Source organism: Exophiala aquamarina (assembly GCF_000709125.1).
Source record: "Exophiala aquamarina CBS 119918 chromosome Unknown aczIA-supercont1.1, whole genome shotgun sequence".
Lineage (NCBI taxonomy): Eukaryota > Fungi > Ascomycota > Eurotiomycetes > Chaetothyriales > Herpotrichiellaceae > Exophiala > Exophiala aquamarina.
In genome coordinates, this window is record NW_013550587.1 from 4614388 (window position 1) to 4633924 (window position 19537).

At 51.2% G+C, this 19537-nt stretch overlaps 7 protein-coding genes across 7 annotated transcripts; 5 read left to right on the top strand and 2 right to left on the bottom strand.

Moving 5' to 3' along the window:
• Nucleotides 1–106: 106 nt before the first annotated feature.
• On the top strand, nt 107–2081 carry A1O9_01633 (uncharacterized protein; the record flags this gene model as incomplete). The annotated part of the gene is made up of 3 exons (XM_013410791.1): nt 107–346; nt 398–711; nt 779–2081. The coding sequence occupies 3 exons, from the start codon at nt 107–109 to the stop codon at nt 2079–2081; spliced, it is 1857 nt and encodes a 618-aa protein (XP_013266245.1).
• Nucleotides 2082–2860: 779 nt separating this feature from the next.
• On the bottom strand, nt 2861–4234 carry A1O9_01634 (uncharacterized protein; the record flags this gene model as incomplete). Its single annotated transcript, XM_013410792.1, has 1 exon — nt 2861–4234. The coding sequence occupies one exon, from the start codon at nt 4232–4234 to the stop codon at nt 2861–2863; it is 1374 nt and encodes a 457-aa protein (XP_013266246.1).
• Nucleotides 4235–5624: 1390 nt separating this feature from the next.
• Nucleotides 5625–6575, top strand: A1O9_01635 (uncharacterized protein; the record flags this gene model as incomplete). The annotated part of the gene is made up of 2 exons (XM_013410793.1): nt 5625–5642; nt 5724–6575. 2 exons carry the CDS (start codon nt 5625–5627, stop codon nt 6573–6575), a joined length of 870 nt encoding a protein of 289 aa, XP_013266247.1.
• Nucleotides 6576–6805: 230 nt separating this feature from the next.
• Nucleotides 6806–7830, bottom strand: A1O9_01636 (uncharacterized protein; the record flags this gene model as incomplete). The annotated part of the gene is made up of 3 exons (XM_013410794.1): nt 6806–6904; nt 6970–7534; nt 7589–7830. The coding sequence occupies 3 exons, from the start codon at nt 7828–7830 to the stop codon at nt 6806–6808; spliced, it is 906 nt and encodes a 301-aa protein (XP_013266248.1).
• A 342-nt stretch (nt 7831–8172) lies between these two features.
• A1O9_01637 (glutamyl-tRNA synthetase) lies at nt 8173–9813 on the top strand (the record flags this gene model as incomplete). Its single annotated transcript, XM_013410795.1, has 1 exon — nt 8173–9813. The coding sequence occupies one exon, from the start codon at nt 8173–8175 to the stop codon at nt 9811–9813; it is 1641 nt and encodes a 546-aa protein (XP_013266249.1).
• A 542-nt stretch (nt 9814–10355) lies between these two features.
• On the top strand, nt 10356–12332 carry A1O9_01638 (uncharacterized protein; the record flags this gene model as incomplete). The annotated part of the gene is made up of 3 exons (XM_013410796.1): nt 10356–10391; nt 10466–11016; nt 11114–12332. The coding sequence occupies 3 exons, from the start codon at nt 10356–10358 to the stop codon at nt 12330–12332; spliced, it is 1806 nt and encodes a 601-aa protein (XP_013266250.1).
• Nucleotides 12333–14772: 2440 nt separating this feature from the next.
• A1O9_01639 (cysteine synthase) lies at nt 14773–15976 on the top strand (the record flags this gene model as incomplete). The annotated part of the gene is made up of 2 exons (XM_013410797.1): nt 14773–14905; nt 14961–15976. The coding sequence occupies 2 exons, from the start codon at nt 14773–14775 to the stop codon at nt 15974–15976; spliced, it is 1149 nt and encodes a 382-aa protein (XP_013266251.1).
• Nucleotides 15977–19537: the final 3561 nt, after the last annotated feature.

The window sequence follows — 19537 nt, forward strand, 5'->3', positions numbered from 1 at the left end:
ACCTCCTTACCTGCCTCCCTTAAAACTTCCTTCCGTCAAGAAGGGGACATTGAATATTTCTCTGAACGCGTTTTCAAATCTTCATCATGGCAGTTTCTCCCATCTCATGGCTAACGGTGAACAGTTGGAGCAGGCCTTTCCAACAATTCTCCCCAAACCACAGACACAAATAATCATGCAGCGATTAGGCAAAACCCATGGGATCAACTACAGACTAGCGATCAAAATCAGCACCATTCTGGCGTTTGTACTGGCATACGCTATCCTATGTCTCGCCATCTTTCTACGTGCGAAACGGGCGGTTTCATCGACGATTGCTCTAGGTGTCGACCTGTCGATTGCCCTTGTAAGTGGTGACCTATCTATTGTGTCCCACTTTGCTGACACTGAAGATCAGAGTATATTGAGTCTATGCATCCTTGGGGCCCGTTTCTACCTTCAGTCCCTTCATAGCCAGAAATTGCGGAGCAATACTCCTATCACATCGCGGCCTGTGCTCCGGCTCGGTGTTGCTTGTCGACAAGGAACAAAATGTCTGCTCTGGTTCTGGACAGCATTATCCGGTTGGAATCTGGTGATTGCTGTCAGAGCTCCAATCTGCGTCCGTCACCCGTCGATGAGACCCCAGGGTGGTTTGTTTGAGAATAGCTGGAAGTTTGGGTTCTTATGCAGAATCCATCGCACCATTGTTGCGTTCTCCATTATACTCCTGTACGTTCCGGTCCTACTCCCGAGACTGGAAGCTAGCATGAAGGCTGCCTTGCTGACTGAAACCCAGCATTTGCCTTCTCTTGGTGTATTTCACCACCTACTGCCGCTCGTCTCAAGGTTATGTCCCTGGAAGTTACATGATACCATATGATAAAAAAGGCCAACTCTACCTCGTTTCCGAGAGACGACCAAGTCGGCTCGAGCGGGAACAATGGCTGCAACGCAGAAACAGCATGTCTTCACAGAAGGCCATTTTCCCTCACAGGATCTACAGCCACCCCTTTGAACACTGGCCTCGCTACGCCATGTATAGCTATGCCCCTACCAGTCATAATTCCAGCACGCTGCGCTCAGTCTCCGAAGGCGCATGTCTGGACCTCAGTGATAGGAATTCGTCGCCCAATTCCTCACAATCTTCAGGCTCATCTACCAGGTCCCCTCGCGCCTCGACGAGCCAGCTACCATCACGCAGACTGCCTAATAGTAGTCCAGAAAAGCTGGTCGCGATCCGTGAAAACAAGGGTTCACCAAAGAAGAATTCAATTCGAGATGTCCCACCTTTGCCAGCGCCACCTGCTCCGACCTGGTCACCTGCTTTGCACCATACTCCATTGAGTGCAGATCCATTGATACGAGCATTGACAACCGGGGGTGCAGGCGGGCAGAGAATGTCTCTGCTCTACTCCCGGTCTTCGCCCGCTTTGGTATCTCAGCTCCCACCACGGTCTCGCTCGGTTGAGCCGGCGATGAGATCGAAGAGCCAAAATGTCGCAGACGTGACATCGGTGCCTACAATACCCCTTTCAGACGCTCAAACCGTGTCTCCGCCTATTCAGACCGCTATAGCACCTCCGCGTCCAAGCATCCCTCCGCCCGCTCCTCCCCTAACATCAATTCTCCCACTCATTCCCGTCCCAGCAAACCCAACCTCAATCCCACCAGCCATACCTCTCCGCGCAGCAGGACACTCAATGCGCCGTCCCCCCACTGCCACCACCAATATGACAGCCAGCCCTTCAGCATCATCGCTTCGCCCAGCCCTCCGCCGGCCCTCTCCAATCCGGAACCGCTCACAACAGTCTGCTCAGTATCATCCCCACCTTCACCATGCTCACCACGCCCCTCAACACAGTCTCAACTACTACTACTACTACTACTACACACCACAGCAGCACATTCAGAAATACCAGGGCCAGCTAATCGCACAAGCGGGAGCGGGAGCGATGCAATTCCATCACCAGCACCGCACTTACCGTCGCCCGGGCCGCCGCGGCTGTGACCCAGTCAGCTCGAGCGTCTACTCTGCAAGTTCGTACGGGACGTCACGTACAATGGCGTCCTCTGCGAGTGCGGCTTCTAAGGCTAGGTAAACGTGAAGAGATATTAGTACTGAGTGTGAATGCGGAACGACATGGGAGTCAATCGTAAGGCTTATGAATCTGAAAAGAAATTGGGTAGAAAAAGGCCTGCCTGATTTTGGATGGCTGATCACTAAGACGAGAACCGTCCGTCAATATAATGTAGTTCACTTGTGAAGGCTTTAAGGCTCATTGGTTAACGAGTGTCGAGCAATGAAATTCCACGAATGCTGTGTCAGGCACTTCGCAAGGCTGTCATATCTGGGGGGGCGTTGCTGAGTTGCTGAGTCCCACAATCAACAAGATATCCCCCTCCCATGGACACCCGGGCCAATGTCCGCATCGTCGTGTTAGAATCTCTCGAGGGATGCTCAGAAGACGACGGCGAAAAACAAGAAATGGTTCTTTTCGAGATCGAGCAGTCGAAAAACACCACCTTGGTCATTCTGGAGAGCTTCTCGAGCTTCGCGCGGGATTACCCGTATGTACTATTGACACTATGGACCGGCAAGCTCCCCCGCCCATCATGACCGCTGGAGGCAGGGGCGAACACGGAGCGTTGCAGCAGGAATTCGATGGAGCAAGTGGAAGGGAGACTGGAGAGATTGGAGAGATTGGACGGAAATACGATCGCGGAGTGTCTCATGAGTAAATCAAAACCAAGGGGGTATCATTTCGCTATGCTACGCTCCGCCATGCCAGGCTGTCATTGAAACATTAGCTCATTATCATGAAGCGTATTGTAATTGCCTGCCAGTGATACCCTGAAAGACCACGACACACACCGATCTCTAGTCATCCTTAGACTTGACTTCTTCCACCTTTCCCTTGCCCACTTCAGACCAATTGGTGCTCAAGGCGGTGCCGTTGCTCTCGTAGAACGATTTCATCATTGCACGGCGAGTGTCCTCATCTGCGCCTGCGTAAAGCTTTTTGAAGAAGCCGTCAACAGCATCACCGCCCTCGAAATCCGAGTCAACATCTTCAGCCTCGGAAGAGGGGTTAGAGGTTGATTGCATCTTGTCATCCTCACTAGACTTCTTGGATTTGGCCTTCTTGACCTTGGACTGTGCATGCAGGTCGTCGGCAACTTTATCCCAATTCTTTGGGCCACTGCGAGAAGAGGTAGGGTAAGAGGGAGCTTTCTGAGTGTCCGAGGCTAATGCTGAGGAATCGAGAGTGGAAATAGCAGCTACTGGTGCTGCTTCATCTGTGCTTGAAGCACTGATGTTCTCGTTTGTGACGATCTTGTTCGTCAATGGTTCGGTACCTTCGAGGTTGTGCCACTTCTGACCAGGGACTGCTTTCTTTAGAGTAATCTCAATTTTGGTGGACATGATTGTGGCTTTACTGTGAGAGGAATCGATCAAAGCGAACAGAGGATCAACTGAGAGGTCGAAGGTAGAACTAGGATTAGCAGGATGTGGAAAAGAGACCGAGACCGAATCATTTTTGATGTCAATCTGAGCTTTGTCTTTTGCAACGCCTTTGGCGTACAATGTCAATGTGACATTCTGCGGGTTCTGGTACCATTCATGGCGAATCTTAGTCATTGTAGAGGTTGTAGATTGGGGACGAAGCTGTTCTTTGGTTGTGCCACTTGAGGATGATTCTAGGGTTTTGGCCTGGATCGTTTCAGATGTGACGTCCTCAGGAAAGATGTAAGAGCCATCAGGTCTCAGTTGTGCCTTCAATTCAGCCTTCAATTCGGCTTCAGTTGGAATTCCGATTTCTGGATATTCCTTTGCAGTGACCTGTTGTGGTTCTTCGAGAGCCTTCAGTTTAGTCTCAACTCTGGCCTTCCACATATCTCCTTCCATCTTTGCAGGTTTGTTATCTGCAGGTCTCCAGCGCTCCATAGTAGATAGAATAAACTGTGCGTCTGCGTATCTACCCAGGCCGTAGAGAGAGACCACACGTCGCTGTTGTGCAGCTTGGATTTTCTCCCGCTTTGCACGCTTTTGAGCGAAAAGGACGGCGTACTCTGCGTCTTTGAGAGCTAGGTCATGCCGAGTTGGTTTGATGCGGGTGAAAGCAATGGATCTTTGGATGCGAAAGTCGGGTGAGGTAGGGATTTCGATCGAGGCTTTCGTGAATTCGGAGAGGGCAAGAGGGAAGTCTGATTTAGCGAGGGCATTGGAGCCTCTGGCTGCGGCATCTGCCATGCTTCCGGTTCTTTATGATGCGTGTTCTGGTTGCCAAGCCTGATTTTCAATAAAAACCTCGGGCTCGGGTTCGTGGTTCGGGGCGTCTAGCAAGTCGATCTCGCCGCCCCTCAATCTCGTGGTCTAGCACGTCTCGCAAAGTGGGTTCTCGTTCCAGAGCTCGTTGCTCAGTGGAAGTCTCGGACTCTTGGTCTTGGTCAGGTGTTTCTGGCAACTCGATCTCGAATTTCAGAATTTCGGATTCTGTGTGGGAAGGTGCGGGGGCGTCGACACGCACAAGAGTTGGTGCGCGGGGGACAGGAGGGATCAGGGTTTCGGCGGACGCACGCCAAACAGGAGGACCGGTCTCGAGGGCGGGCGTGTGATCCTCAACCTGACGAGGTATGTATGGTGACGGCTGGATGTCGATTTGGAGATATACAGGAGGAGGAGCCGCGATAAGTCCAGCGGCAGCGGGGGGACAAACGTCTCGATGGCCTGTGTCTGGTAGAGAGGAATTTGTTGGGTGAGGAATCGTCGCTGTTGCAAGCGGCGACGGAGGCGAAGGACGACAAAGCTTGGGACACCATGCCATGTCGCAATGCATACGATGCCCACAATTATGAGCAAGACTTGTTGACCCACCGGCAGAGACCATTATGGTGGAGGCGGCGTGATTGGACTACCGGATAAACTCCGCATGTCCGGAAAATCTAAAATCTAAATATTCCGAGAGCTCGGCGCTTGGACTAGTCTTAAAGTGGCTAGATCACAGTATGAGTCTCATTACGGAAGTGAATATACACTCGGGAGTATGTACTCGTACATAGATTCACTTTCGGTCACCGCTAGATGTAACTGTCCTTCACCTTTTGTGACTCTGTGAGGCTGTGACAAGATAACTACGCGCGTCACCCTTAGCTCAAACACAGGTGAAACTTGTGACAAACAGCGCAGCGTGTCTTTTCCCGTTCGTTCGACATCCTTTTCTTGTTCAATTGTCTGGAAAGGCGTCCTCCCGGATTCCAAATGCACACCTTATACCTACCGCACACCACTAGATAATAAGACACATTTTCTAAATCATAGAATGGGCCTGCTCTTATAGCCTAATATCATCCAGCATGGGCTGTAATAGCATTCTGTCATTTTCAGATACAAAACCTGATCTGCTCTCCAGCGTGCAGCCTTGCGAGCCAGGACCTCAGCCTCGCTTATGTAATATAGTACCGCATCCTTCTTCACGGCACGCCGTTCCCATAATTTCGACCCCGCAAATTTCTTGTACCATGATATCACGTTCTTTCCAATCGAAAATAAATCAATAGGCAAGGGAAAGGTCTAGTTGAGATCTATTGCTATGTGGTAATATCAGATCAGGGCACCAAAACTCCATGCATCTAGTCACAAAATGAGCAGCAGATTCTACGTATGGTCCACCCCAGCATCACCACCTTCAATCCTTCAATCCTCTTCTCCTGCCCTTAACTAACCAAAGATCCATGCGCAGTTCGGAGCCTCCGATTCCGGCAGCGACCTATCCGACGCCGACAACGACAGCAGCACCCTCCCCTTCCCGAAACCACTCGACCGATCTGCATTCCTCGCCCCAGATTTCGACGCGACAGCCTTCCTCTCCAGCCTGTCGCATCGCTTCCAGACTCTCGAAGATCTGCAGTCGGAGCTGCGCGAGCTCAGTCAGACGCTGAACAAAGAACTCGTCGACCTGGTGAACGACAACTACCATGATTTCCTGTCCCTGGGCGCCACGCTGTCGGGAGGGGAGGAGAAGATCGAGGAGATTCGCGTGGGGCTGCTGGGGTTTCAGCGCGATGTCAAGAGTGTGAGGGATAGAGTCGACGAGAGAAGAGAAGAGGCCAGACTGCTGTTGCAGAAGAAACGTGCGTTGCGGCAGGAAACAGGTGTTGGACGGGCGTTGCTCGAGATCGCCGAGCGGCTGGACGAGCTGGAAGAGAAGATGGGTGTGGCGAGAAATCGACAACTGCCGTTGACGGCCGACCCTGAGAAAATCCATGCTCAAGTAACGGGAGAGTGGAGCGACGCCTGGATCGAGGCGGCGGCACCCATTAATTCAAGTGATGAAGACTATGACGACGGCAACACAGCTAACGACGACGGGAGAATTCCACCAAGACTAAAACGACGAACAGAACAGTTTCTTATTCTAAAGCATCTGGTCGGAAGACATGGCCCTCAACACCCTTTCATTCTTGCGCAAGATGCTCGAATGCGAAAGATCCAAGAATTGCTGCTTTCTGATGTGGAAAATGCCATCAAGCGCGAACCTGACATCAAGTACAAGCAACAGCTACTACAGATACGTGCGGCCGTCGAGGGATGACGAGGATAATGAAAGTAGAAGAACGAGACATTATTGTCTGGTCACAGACAGGACTTTGATACCCAATTGCTTATACACCCGAAGACCCAGCGACGCAATAAAACTTGCCGATCAATGCGAACACTTTCGATCTCAATTCTTTACTCCCTTGAGCGGTGCGTCAGTGCTGTTCATAGAAGTGATGCAGCATTTCGTACATGTACAGGAGCCATTCCTAGTGTGATCCTCAACTATGCAACGGACAGCTGTTGGATGGTAGGTTGGCCCGGCGCTGCCTTGTAGAACTCGCCATTCAGTGGAAACCCAGGTGAATTCGTGGAGCTCAGAACCTGGGGGAGAATAGGATATTAGTAAATCAATCAGACTGTAACATCAAGCAGAGGCCAAGACTCACCACCTCAGTAACCTCCTTCAAGACCGATTCACTGATCGCTGACGCGTCTTTCTTGACAGCACTCACAAATGCTCGGACATTGTCTCGTAATTGCTCAGGCGTGAAACTAAGCCGCCCAATGGCCATACGCACAACTCCTTGCCTCTCTCGATATAAACTGCCACCGAGCAGGTTCCTCACAGCAGGACCAGGCTTGTCGACCACTGTACCCAATTTCAAACTCGGCATGAGACCCCGAGGTCCAAGTACACGAGGCAGGCCTTCCTTATTAATCTTCGGTAGAGAATCAGGTACCGCGATGCATCGATCGAAATCAATTTTCCCATCCTTGACGCGCTTGAAGATCTCTTCGTCACCAACCATGACAGCGCCAGCCTCTCTAGCTTCTTGAGCAGCTGCTGAATTGGGAGGGCATATCACTGCGACCCGAATATCTGTCTTGACTGCGAACGGCAGGCGGATTTGGTTGCGAATGATGGGGCCATCCTTCTTGGTGCGCATTTTAATGTGGATGTCGTATTTGGGAACATCGGGATCTCGTCGAACTTCGAAAGCCTTGATGTATCTATTGTATAAAGTTAGCAGCTAGTAACACAGAGTTCTCCGATGCATCACTGACCTCATGGCATCACACAAGGTGAATAGCTCGAGGTCTGTCTTGTCATGCTGCTTATAAAATTGGTATTTCTTCTTCTTCTTTTTGGCCTTCTCTTTTGCTGCCTTGTCTTTGGAGGAAACTTGTTGTCGGGGCGCAAAGAGGACTGGAACAGAGGAAAAGGAGCGACATCCAGTTCGGGGAAGGGCGGTGAAACTGGACAAGAAAGAGGAAGTGGTGGACTTACAGAGGTTCCGTGAGGCCATGGATAAACCTCTGGAGACCTCCATTGATACAAGTACGGTGGCTGATGTTTCTACTAGAAAAAAGTCCAATCGAGGTGAAAGTCCGCATGCGAGGATGAAGCTCTGTCACGTGGCAACTTGGATTCAAGATCATGATCTTTATGTCTTGGCGTATTTGGGAGATTTGCCTACAAGGCTGCTCGCCCACATGTCCCCCGCGCAAGGCTGTGCTGGAAACTGCGAAAAGTTTCGACCATAATGGACTGTTTCTTAATGACTCAGTGACAGCAATAAAATAGCAAGGCACTACTTTTCCTCGCTGTTTCACTCTGACTAGTTTTCAAACTCTCCTCCAATTTCAAAATGGCGACCAAAAATGCCCCCAAGCCCAAGAAGGCTGCCAAAGTCAAACAAATGGACCTGCCCAATGCCACAGCAGGTGTTGTTACTCGATTCCCTCCTGAGCCTTCAGGATACCTTCATATTGGTCACGCTAAGGCAGCTCTTCTCAATGACTATTTTGCCCATATCCAATACCCCGGGGGCAAGATGATCCTACGTTTCGACGACACAAATACCGAGAAAGAGAAGGAGGAATATCAAGATGCTATTCGTGAGGATGTGGCATTGTTGGGCATTAAACCCGATATTATCTCCTACACCTCGGACTATTTTGATCAAATAGAGCAATACGCTGTCCAGATCATCAAGTCTGGCAAGGCGTATGCAGACGACACTCCCGGAGACGTCATGAGTGCACAAAGAATGGCACGTGAGCCTTCCGTTCACCGCGATGACAGTGTTGAGGACAATCTTGCCAGGTTCGAAGAGATGAAGAAAGCTACAGACGAGGGACGGAGATGGTGCATTCGAGCAAAGATCTCTTATGCCAACGACAACGCCTCCCTCAGAGATCCTGTCATCTTCCGCTGCTCCAAGAGTCAATCCCCCCATCATCGTACCGGCGACAAGTACAAGGCCTATCCCACATATCAATTTGCGTGTCCTATTGTTGACTCGATCGAGGGCGTGACTCACGCTCTAAGAACTACCGAGTACAACGACCAAGACGCTCAGTACAAATGGATCCTAAAGGCGCTCGAGCTGAGAGCCCCATTCATTTGGACCTTCTCCAAAATTCAATTCATTCGAACTCTCATGTCCAAACGGAAGCTGACCAAGCTTGTTGAGGCGGGTGTAGTCTCTGGATGGGATGACCCACGCTTCCCAACCGTGAGGGGTATTCGACGACGCGGCATGACTATCGAGGGACTAAGAGACTTTATGGTCAGCCAAGGACCAAGCAAGAACGTGGTCAATATGGACTGGCATACGATCTGGACCTCCAACAAAAAGGTCATTGACCTTCGGGGTGCCAGGTACACTGCCATCGACAAGAAACATGTTGTGGCCAAGGTCAAAGGACTTCCAGAGCAACCTTACTCCGAGATGAAGCCTCGTCACGCAAAATATGATCTAGGCGAGAAGAAGGTCTGGTATAGCCAAAATCTTATTATCGAGCAAGAGGATGCAAAGACATTCGAAAAAGACGAGGAGATCACACTGATGAATTGGGGCAATGCCATTGTACGGGATATTCAGTACGAGAAGACAGCCGACAAGGCTGATGTCGCCGAAGGTGTTGATGCACTCGGTAATGTTGCGTCCTTGGAGCTGGAGCTGCACCTCGAGGGAGATTTCAAGGCCACCAAAAAGAAGGTTACCTGGCTCTCTCAAGATCAAGATCTTGTCCCTGTTGAGCTGGTCGATTTCGACCACTTGTTGGGGAAGGATAAGTTGACAGAGGAAGAGGAGACTCACTGGGAGGATTTCCTGACTCCCAAGACTGAGTTCACTTCGACCGCTGTCGCCGATTGCAATGTCAAAGATATCAAGGTCGATGATGTCATCCAGTTCGATCGCAAGGGTTATTTCAGATGCGACAAGGCTTTCTCGAAGGATTCCCCTGCTGTCTTCTTCAAGATTCCAACTGGTAAGGAGTAATCGGGTATTATTTCTTCGGATGTCTCAGAGAGACAAAAGCCCTTTGCTGACAACTCAGGAAACCACCCTGCGGCGGTCAAAAATGAGATCCACGGCAGATAGAGAATGATGATGATGACAACTCCATAGAGCACGGGGCACAGATCAATCAACATGAATCTTCGTCGTCACTTTGATATGCCACTTCCAATTCAGAATATTGTGCACCTACATGTTACCTTTGGTATGCTTTCTATGACATCCACCCACGGATATTCCCACATCTGTGTATCGGAGTTGACCGACTACATTTTCATTATACTAACCACAAACACTATAACAACATCGATGATCAGGGTGAAATGGGTATGCTGATGATGTTGATCTCCATTCAGCTATCTGTGATCTATTAGCTGACAACGAAGCATTTCAAAGAAAGCAGAGCCACAACAATGTATCCGATATCACTGTTCTAGTAGAGTCGGTATTACAGCATCTACTAGTGAACATTTCTCGACGCCCTCACCATACTGCGGAACTTCAGTGAGGACCGAACCAGCATCATGGACTTCGACCTGATAATCAAAAATGCTACCATCGTGAGCATTTCCCCTTCCAACCCCACACCCTTCAAAATCACATATACCACTCACCACCCATTCAACCTCAATAGGTAACCGCCACCGAGATCCTACAGCCAGGACTATGCATCGGGATAAAATCCGGCATCATCAGCGCCGTCGCCCTCTCCCTGCCAACCACCAGCACCACACAAATAATCGACGCTGAAGGCGCTTACGTCACCCCTGGCGGCGTCGACTCGCATGTTCACCTCCACCAAGACAACGCCCCAACAGGAGACAAATGGCTCAGCGGGTCACGGGCCGCTCTGGCAGGGGGCAACACGACAATCCTAGCGTTCGCGACGCAGAAGCGCGACGACACGTCGCTGGTGCCCGTGGTGGAGGAATACCACCGGCGGGCGGCGGGGAAGAGTTACGTCGACTACGGATTCCACTTGATCCTGACGCGGCCGAGCGAGGCGATTCTTCAAGACGAGCTGCCAAGGCTGGTCAGTGACGAGGGGATCTCCAGTGTCAAGCTCTACATGACGTATCCGGCAATGAAGTTGCAGGACGGCGAGATGCTTGAGGTTCTGATGCGGACCCGGCAGTTGGGCATGACGGCGATGATTCACGCGGAGAACAGTGATATGATTGACATGTGAGTTGAGCTGAGTTTTCTGATCGATTCATCCCGTCCCTATCTTCCCGTCTCTGTCCATCGCTGGTTGACATCCAACATAATATATGTGCAACAGGATAACGACGCGCCTCCTCTCCACACAGCACCACTCGCCCGACTACCACGCCGTCGCACGCCCACAACTGGCCGAGACGGAAGCGACGTACCGCGCGATTGCACTGTCAACACTAACAGACACACCAATTCTAATCGTGCACATGTCCTCGCCGGTTGCCATCGCACACGCCCGGAAAGCGCAGTCCAAACTCCTGCTCCCCGTCCACGCCGAAACATGCCCGCACTACCTGCACTTGCTCTCTGAGAGACTCGCGGCCACGAGCATTTCTTTCACAAGCCCACGTGCTGATACCAAATTGGTAGTAGCAGGGGAGTCCAGCGCGGATGCTGATGCCGACGCTGACGCCAACGCCGACCTGCACGAGAGACACGTCCACCACGCCCTCGGTGACGGCTGGGCGGGGGCATCGCACGTGTGCGCGCCGCCGCTGCGGCACTCCGAGGCAGACCTGCAGGCGGTGTGGGACGGGGTGCACAACGGCACGATCACGGTGATCTCGTCGGACCACGCGCCCTCGAGGTACAACTCTGCGCTGGGGAAGAGAAAGCCGGTTGCCGAGGCGCAGAAAGCCGCTGCAGCGGCTCCAGAAAATACGTCTGGTTCTAGCGACCTACCGGCTCCGAGCTTCGCGCAGATTCCGAACGGCCTACCGGGGATCGAGACTCGATTGCCGCTGTTGTTCAGCGCTGCCACCGCTACCGCCACCGCTACGTCTCTATTTCATTCTTCCGCACCAACCACGTATAATCCCTACGCAGCACCAGCACCAGCACCGTCCCCGCCCTCAAACCGCACGCTAAGCCTCCCAAAATTCGTCGAACTGACATCCACGAACCCAGCTCGACTATACGGGCTCAGCGGACGGAAAGGCTCTATCGCACCGGGCTACGACGCAGACATCGTGATCTGGTACCCCTCGGGACACCAGGACGGGACGACGGTTATCGAGAACCGGATGCTGCATCATGCGATTGATTACACGCCGTTCGAGGGGATGAGGGTCACGAATTGGCCGCGGTATGTCTTGCTACGCGGCCGGCTGAAGTGGGATCGTGATGTAGAGCTAAAAGGCGGGATTGGGGAGGGTTTGCTTGGTAGGCCTGGTGACGGGGTGTTTTTGAAGAGAGGGCTGGGGCATGTTCTGGTGGGCAGAGTAGGACAAAATCCACAGGGGATGAGGGAGGGTGAGAGGGCGGCTTGGATGGATGGGATTTAAGATTTGATTGTTCTTGGTATGCCATGCTTTGGCTTCTCTTCGCCTTGAAGCAAGGCTAGCAGGTTGGTGTTTCCAATACTCTTCTGTAGAGTGCATAGAACAGCCGTTCACGCGGGGCAATTGTACATAATTCATCTTTCATCACCTCAGCATATTAATTCCATGGACGAGGGTTCATAAGTAACACGGTTTTGTCCCTCCGTGGCAAGTCTGAATAGAGAGCCAGGTAGCACAACATGATGGCACCAAATCACAAGAGGTCTCGGATGAGTGTCTCGGGTCCTATCAGAATCTAGTACCCACTCTCCCCAATCAGACAGCATCATGATCGCGATCGCGGAATGTTCCTTGCCTCCTCATGGGCATGATCTCGGGTGATATTCCTGGGAAACCACAAGCAACGGCATCGTTTTTCGCTGATCATCTGTGTCTTCAAATATTCCAGCCACGTAACGAAGGCCCCGGGAGAGATTGGGATGAAGCTTTCTGTAAAGACGACATCCTGAACCTGTGCTATGGTATCTTGGCGATCTCGGTTGGGGTTGAAGTACTTTTCACTCACGCTCCAAAGTTGATACCAGTCCGTAACGTCCGTCGTATTCGTGGTGTGAGTGCCCTTAAACTTAAACTGTCTATCGAGGAGATTGTACATGTAGAATTCGAGCACGAGGACTCCGGTGGAATTGACCGGGGGTTTGGGTTGGAGCGTGAGCGTGAAACGTTGGTGCTCAATTTGTCCCTTCTGAATGTCAATCTGTTCCTTCTGAACATCACTCAGATTTCTCAATGACTCAACCTGCTGCTTTTGAGCATCATTCAGCTTTGTCAATCTCTCAATCTCATTACGACTCTTCTTGAGATCCTTGGTTAGGGTGGCGATATTTTCGACGTTTTTCTCAGTGCGAGACATCTCCACATGGACTTCCTTCTTCGCTGCCAGAGATTCGTTGGCGATAAGAAGATCCTCGAGTGCCTGTTCGTACTGGGCCCAAAGCTGATCATACTTGTCCTCTGCAATGGAGTTTTGTTTGAGTAGGCCCTCCACTTTAGCTGTCAGTTCTAATACTTGGCTTGAAAGCTCCATGTGTTCGAGGAGTCTTTGCAGAACCTCTATGGCCATCTCATGGTCTTCAGCAGGGGTGAGTTCCGTGTTACAGTAAGCGTTCGGGTCGCTAACGAGGCCATTCTTCGGGAATGACTTATCCTTGGATGTGATACGAAGAGAAGATGGTGGTTGCTCGAGACGTTGTGGGTCGCCGACACGAGTATCAACTTGAGAATGAAGCTTGACAGGAGAGTTTCTAGCGACAGGCGAGGCGTTGGTGAGGTTCTTTGGGGGACTTGCATCCTCGATCATGCGAGCTCGCTTTGTAGAGCGCAACGGTTGGTTATGTTCACTCATCAAGCGATGGTATTTGTCCAGAATATCGTGCTGGTCAAGGTCAATCGCAACTCGCGAGGGAGGGCGCCCAAGAACACAACAAGCACACCACTTACCAGTTTGCGCTTCGCCGAGCGAGGCCGGTCTTGACTTGCCATATTCACTGAAAATGTCTGGGACATCTTTGAGGAAGTGCATAGCCGGCGATGGCTGTTTTGTTTGGAGTCTCTCTGGCATGGATGACACTAGAAATAGGGTCAGGTACAAAAGTGAATGTTTACAGTGATGTGAGATTCGTCACATGGTGAGGCAGTCGTGTCACATGACGTGTTTAGGCACTGCCGCCATAGCATCGCTTTGGTGAGATTCGAGGTCTGGAGAGAAAACACGTTAATTACCTAGGTAGCCTGCTGCCTGGGCTGGCCGACCGAGTGAAAGCAACCTGACAGCCCGTGGACTACCTTCCATTGATGCGTAGATTGGTGTCTCAGATGTTCGAGCAACGGAGTAGATGCCACGGTTGAATCCAACAGCAGCCGCCGAGAACATTCGTTCATCGCGCACATATTAAGTGCGAACCAATGGGAGGAAGCATGTTCCTGCCTGAATACTCTGGCATACCTCTCGATCTCACCCTTTCTTCCAGACTTCATCGATCCCGACCTGGCTACTCAGCTTGTAGGGTCAGTCATCATCTCCCGTAAGATTTGGAACAGGAAAATGCTTTCATGCTCCTTGAACTGCAGTATCTCGAGACTCTGTTACTTCATATTCATGTTTTACGGAAGTGAGGTCGTTGATCCAATATGTTGTTGGACCAAGATGTTGTTGATAAGGTACACCCGACATACATGTCATTGTCTATGTATATGCCCTACGATAGCGATAAGATTAGATCCGGTTCAGCCTCGGTGGACGTGATTTGCTCCGCGTTCGCGATGATGCCATGCGGCTCCCCGAGGTTTTTTCTCCAACGGCCCACGCCCTTTCGTCTCTCACATTAACCACCACTGTTTTCTTGCATCCTTTGCTGTCCAGGTGCTCAGTCGCTTCTCAACCATGGCGAATGCTCTGAGGACGTCCGTCCGGCGCCTTGCCACAACAGCCGTTCGTGCCGCTACGGCGGAAGCTGTCAATGCTTACGGCGTCCGCGTCTCAAAAGCTCAGGGAATAGTCGACACTCTGGTGGGAGGTAGGTTGGTCCCAAAGGCCTCTCCCTCTGGGCAAAGATGCTAAACATTGCTCAGCTATCGGTAACACCCCTCTAATAAAGCTCAAGAAGCTATCAGCCGAGACAGGATGCAATGTCCTAGGCAAAGCCGAATTCCAAAATCCCGGCGGTAGCATCAAGGACCGAGCTGCGCTGTTCGTAGTCAAGGATGCAGAAGAGCGTGGGTTTCTCAAGCCAGGCGGCACGGTCGTCGAAGGAACAGCAGGAAACACAGGAATCGGCCTGGCGCATGTGTGCCGAGCGAGAGGATACAAACTCGTGATATACATGCCCAACACCCAGTCGCAGGGGAAGATCGATCTGCTGAGACTCCTGGGCGCCGAAGTCTACCCTGTTCCCGCAGTGGCCTGGGAGAACTCAGACAACTACAACTGGCAAGCCAAGCGCCATGCAGAGCGACTGCAAAAGGAAGATCCCGAACACGGCGCGGTCTGGACCAACCAGTTCGACAACGTCGCCAACCGAAGAGCACACATCGAGACGACGGGCCCCGAAATATGGGCCCAGACAGATGGGAAAGTCGACGCGTTCACCTGCGCGACAGGCACGGGCGGCACGCTCGCGGGCGTGACGCGCTTCCTCAAAGACGTGAGCGACGGACGCGTGAAATCCTTCCTCGCTGACCCTCCCGGCTCAGTGCTGTACTCCTACATCACCTCGGGCGGCCAACTCAAGGAGCGGTCTGGCGGCAGCATCACCGAGGGCATCGGCCAGGGTCGCGTGACAGACAACCTCGAGAACGAGGTGAAAGAGCTCGACGGCGCCCTGTTCATCTCGGACGAGAAGAGCATTGAGATGGTTTACCGCTGTCTAGATGAAGAGGGTTTGTACCTTGGCGCCAGCAGCGCGCTCAACGTCGTAGCTGCGAAAGAAGTCGCGGAGAAACTTGGACCTAATCACACCGTCGTGACGATGCTGTGTGATGGTGCATATCGCTATGCGGACCGCCTCTTCAGTGAAAAATGGCTGCAGAGTAAAGGGCTGAGGGGCGCGATTCCCAAGCATTTGGAGAAATATATTGTTCTACCTTAGAGAAGAAAAGAAAAATCAAAGAAGAGTTTTGAACAGAACCGTTTCAATCAACCATTGATTGTCTGTCTATCTGGTTTGAGACTTTGCATTTTGGAAAGCTTTGCCTTTTTTTGATACGAACTCAATCAACTATCAATGAAAGATATTGACTGTCGTCCATATTCCCTTTTCAGCATAGCAGTGTCTCGTTCCAATAGAGACTGGGCAATAGAGACCAAAACACCATATCGATACTGCACCTGCCTGCAATGCTAGATTATCTCAGAAAAAGACCAGTCTCCGACTCACCGATGCCTAATCTTTTCCCGCATTGATTCATTATCAACCAACCCAGCTCTCATTGCGCAGACAGCTGATCCCGCGAATCCAAAACGCCGACCCCCACCAAGTCCCCAGATCCCCATGGACATCAAACAGCTTCGCAGGGTCGCCCGTACAGTCGCGCTGGGGCCACATGACGCAGGCCCCGAACCAGGCCGTGCACTCGGTCGTGGCCATGTTGTACTGGCCTTCGATGGGGACGGACCAACAGCCCGAGTCGTCGAATTTGTCGAGGGGAAGCGAGGGCAGGACGACCACGTTGGTGTCTGGGGGAACCTATTGCCGCGACCGCAGCCGGAAGACGCAGCATTCGGTGCATTTGGAGCTGGTGAATGGCGTTAGAGCGCGAGAGAGGACGAAGGAGAGGGGGCAGGAATGGGAATGAAAGAAGAAGTAGAATTCGCCATATAGTTAGCAGTTAACTTACCAGCCTGGGGCAGCATTGTTGCATTTCTTCGGTTTTGTCGAGGAAACGGCTCGTGCCCGGCGGGAGAGGGAGAGGGAGAGGGTCTTGCTCGTCTCCTGTGCTGGAGAGATTATTCCAGAATCGGCCAGAGCTTCAGCTTGTACCGCGGCTGCTGTGCTAGGTGCTCTGGGATGCAGGCATGTTGTCAAGATTGTTTTCGGTGGTGCGATGGCTATGCCGGTCTCCGTTGGCTTTGCTATTGCTGCGGAGGCAGTGACGGTGAGCAAGAGAGCCGTAAGGCTCATGAGGACGGAGGCTTTCATCCTAGCTCAGAGTGTTCAAAAGAAGGGAAGGCTCCTCTGGGTTTCTTTCAGCCCGGTAGGTGGTGAGAGCTTGCTGCTTGAGCTGCGAAGAGAAGAGCAAACTGTTGACGAATTGAGCGAGCGAGAGGAAACCCTCGATGTCATACGAAAGAAGAGAATGAGATTTGAAGTTGAAGAAGCGAACATTAGCAAGGCAGGTATCAAGCAGGAAAATGTAGGCTGACACTTGATGTGGTAGTTCACCTTGCGAGTGTTGAGCTCCATCTCAACCCCGCCCGAATGAGTGCATTCACAGTGACAAGGCGTCGTTTGAAATTGAATTCCCCTGATTGAGTGAGTGAGTTCTGAAGAAAAGCGCTCTTGCTCCGCTAGTTGAAGGCAACTCCATCGAGAGGCACAGTCATGTCTGTTTCTGATGACTGAGTTGATTTAGAGCCAATTCAAGAAAGTCCCAGTGTATACTCCAATGAAGCCATATATATACATATTATGTACGGCCCGATTGTTGCCTTTGTCGGCGGGGAAAGGTAGCAAGGCCGCTTTAATCCGTCACGTGAGAGTTGTTTATATTAACCCCTTCAGGCCTGATGGTAACGTGTTGACCTTGGTGAAAAGAAAGCCATGTTGGATCTTCGGTGACAGCGGAATTACCATGTGCCCAGGAAGCAAAGCTGGTAGTAATGATTGGTATTCTCAGATGGCAACGAAGAGAATATTTATTTCAAGCTTTCTTGCTTGCGTTTATCGAGCTGTAGTCTTGCGATTGTAAACATCAAGTTGACTTGACCCCCTGCTCATTTATACATTTTTGCTTAGTGCTCATCAAGGCCAGCCTCAATCTCCCTGGTCAAGCTAAAAGAATACCAAGAGAGATTTACAAAGAATTCATAAAATTAGCAAAGCCTGTTGTGTAAGGAGCAATCCACCTACGCCGCTCTCTGGAAGAAAATACCAAACATGAGGAGACGCCATTGCCTCCTTCTATTACGGTGTAAGAGTACAGAAAATGTGGAGAGCGCTCTGTGATTGGCGATGCCAAGCGATTGTAAAGACGGTGGTCTACTATATCACTTCGACGCATCCGAACTAGCTCCGAGGGCTATCCGAACGCTATACGGAGTGGACCCAAGGGCGCCCAGGCGCTAGTCTAGCACGTACTTAGGATAGTACACAGTCTGACGAGCCCCCGGACCGTCTTAGGAATGGCCATGTCCCCTTCCTATCACAGCTCCAAACTCTCCGCAATTATCCATAGTCTTAGTAAGCCTCTACTCCGTACTGAGCCTGGTAGCCGGGCCAAGATGTTGGTGAGATTGACGAAATTCAGCTTTCAACGACGGCAACGCAAAACAGGGCATGATAGCTAAAGGAAGCTGCCATGATCGGCGGTGCCGGCTTCTCGTGTGTCGTTGCCGGTAATTAGAACTTGCCTTACAAAACCTTGATATGTACCAACTATTTGCATGGCTTTTATGTAGCGCTATACCACAACCATTTAGTTGGTAAACCGCTGCTCAGTACAGCGATGATCCTATATTCATCGGCCACTCCTGAGAGTATAGTGAAGAGTTTCATTAGCTCTAGCTCCGGAGACGAATCAAGTGCTCAGTGGTTGTCAATAGTTGTCAATATGTGCAAGTTTGTTGACATCGTTGTAGTATAGAGGGGTAGCCGCGCAGCAGTTGTGCGTATTACACGACAATCACTTTCAGGTACTAGTACGGTAGGAATAATGACCATCCTCTCTGTGCTTACATTAGCTAGTTGGTATCCCCACAAGGGATAACTCATCCGACCTGAAACATAAGGACCCCGAGCCGTAAATGCAGGCCCAGGTAGTCGCGTAATCGGTGGTCTGAGTGAGCGAACGCAGCATTGCCAACTAAGCACGCCTGGTGCGAAACTGCCTGGCCAGGGCCAAGAGGGGCGTGTTGCGATGACGGACAGATTTTCAAATGCCTTAGGCATCGACACGGTGAGCAGCTGAAACAATTCCTCGTATCTACTACCTCGGCGCAGAGGAGCTGAATCCGTACCATGTTATATTTTTGAAAAGCCATTGTGGTCATTGGACTGACCTAGGGTTACATGTCTCTTACGGTTTTACGGAGTAGACAGTCACTCTTTTGGCGGATTGAAGCTGATATTGAGCGCTGGCACACCCCTGACTGACCGCCAACGACCTGGGAAGCGCTAGAGTCAGGTTGACATAATATCGATGAATGGAAAACTTTCACCACAAGGTATAAAAGTTAAACCACCCCTTTGCCGTGCAACAATGGTTGTATCATCATACAGTCCCTGAAGTCATTCGAGATTTTGGCGATCAATAGGTATCTCACGCCTTCTAATTATTGATCAGACTATGTCACTGAAGGTTTAGGCAGGTATTCCAATTACAAGGACTTTCAAGGAACATAATACTTTTCCGCAACGATGTCCGCTTCCCCAGATGCGTGGATTAGTGGTACCGGCTATACGCATACCACTACCTTGAACATTGCCGACGGA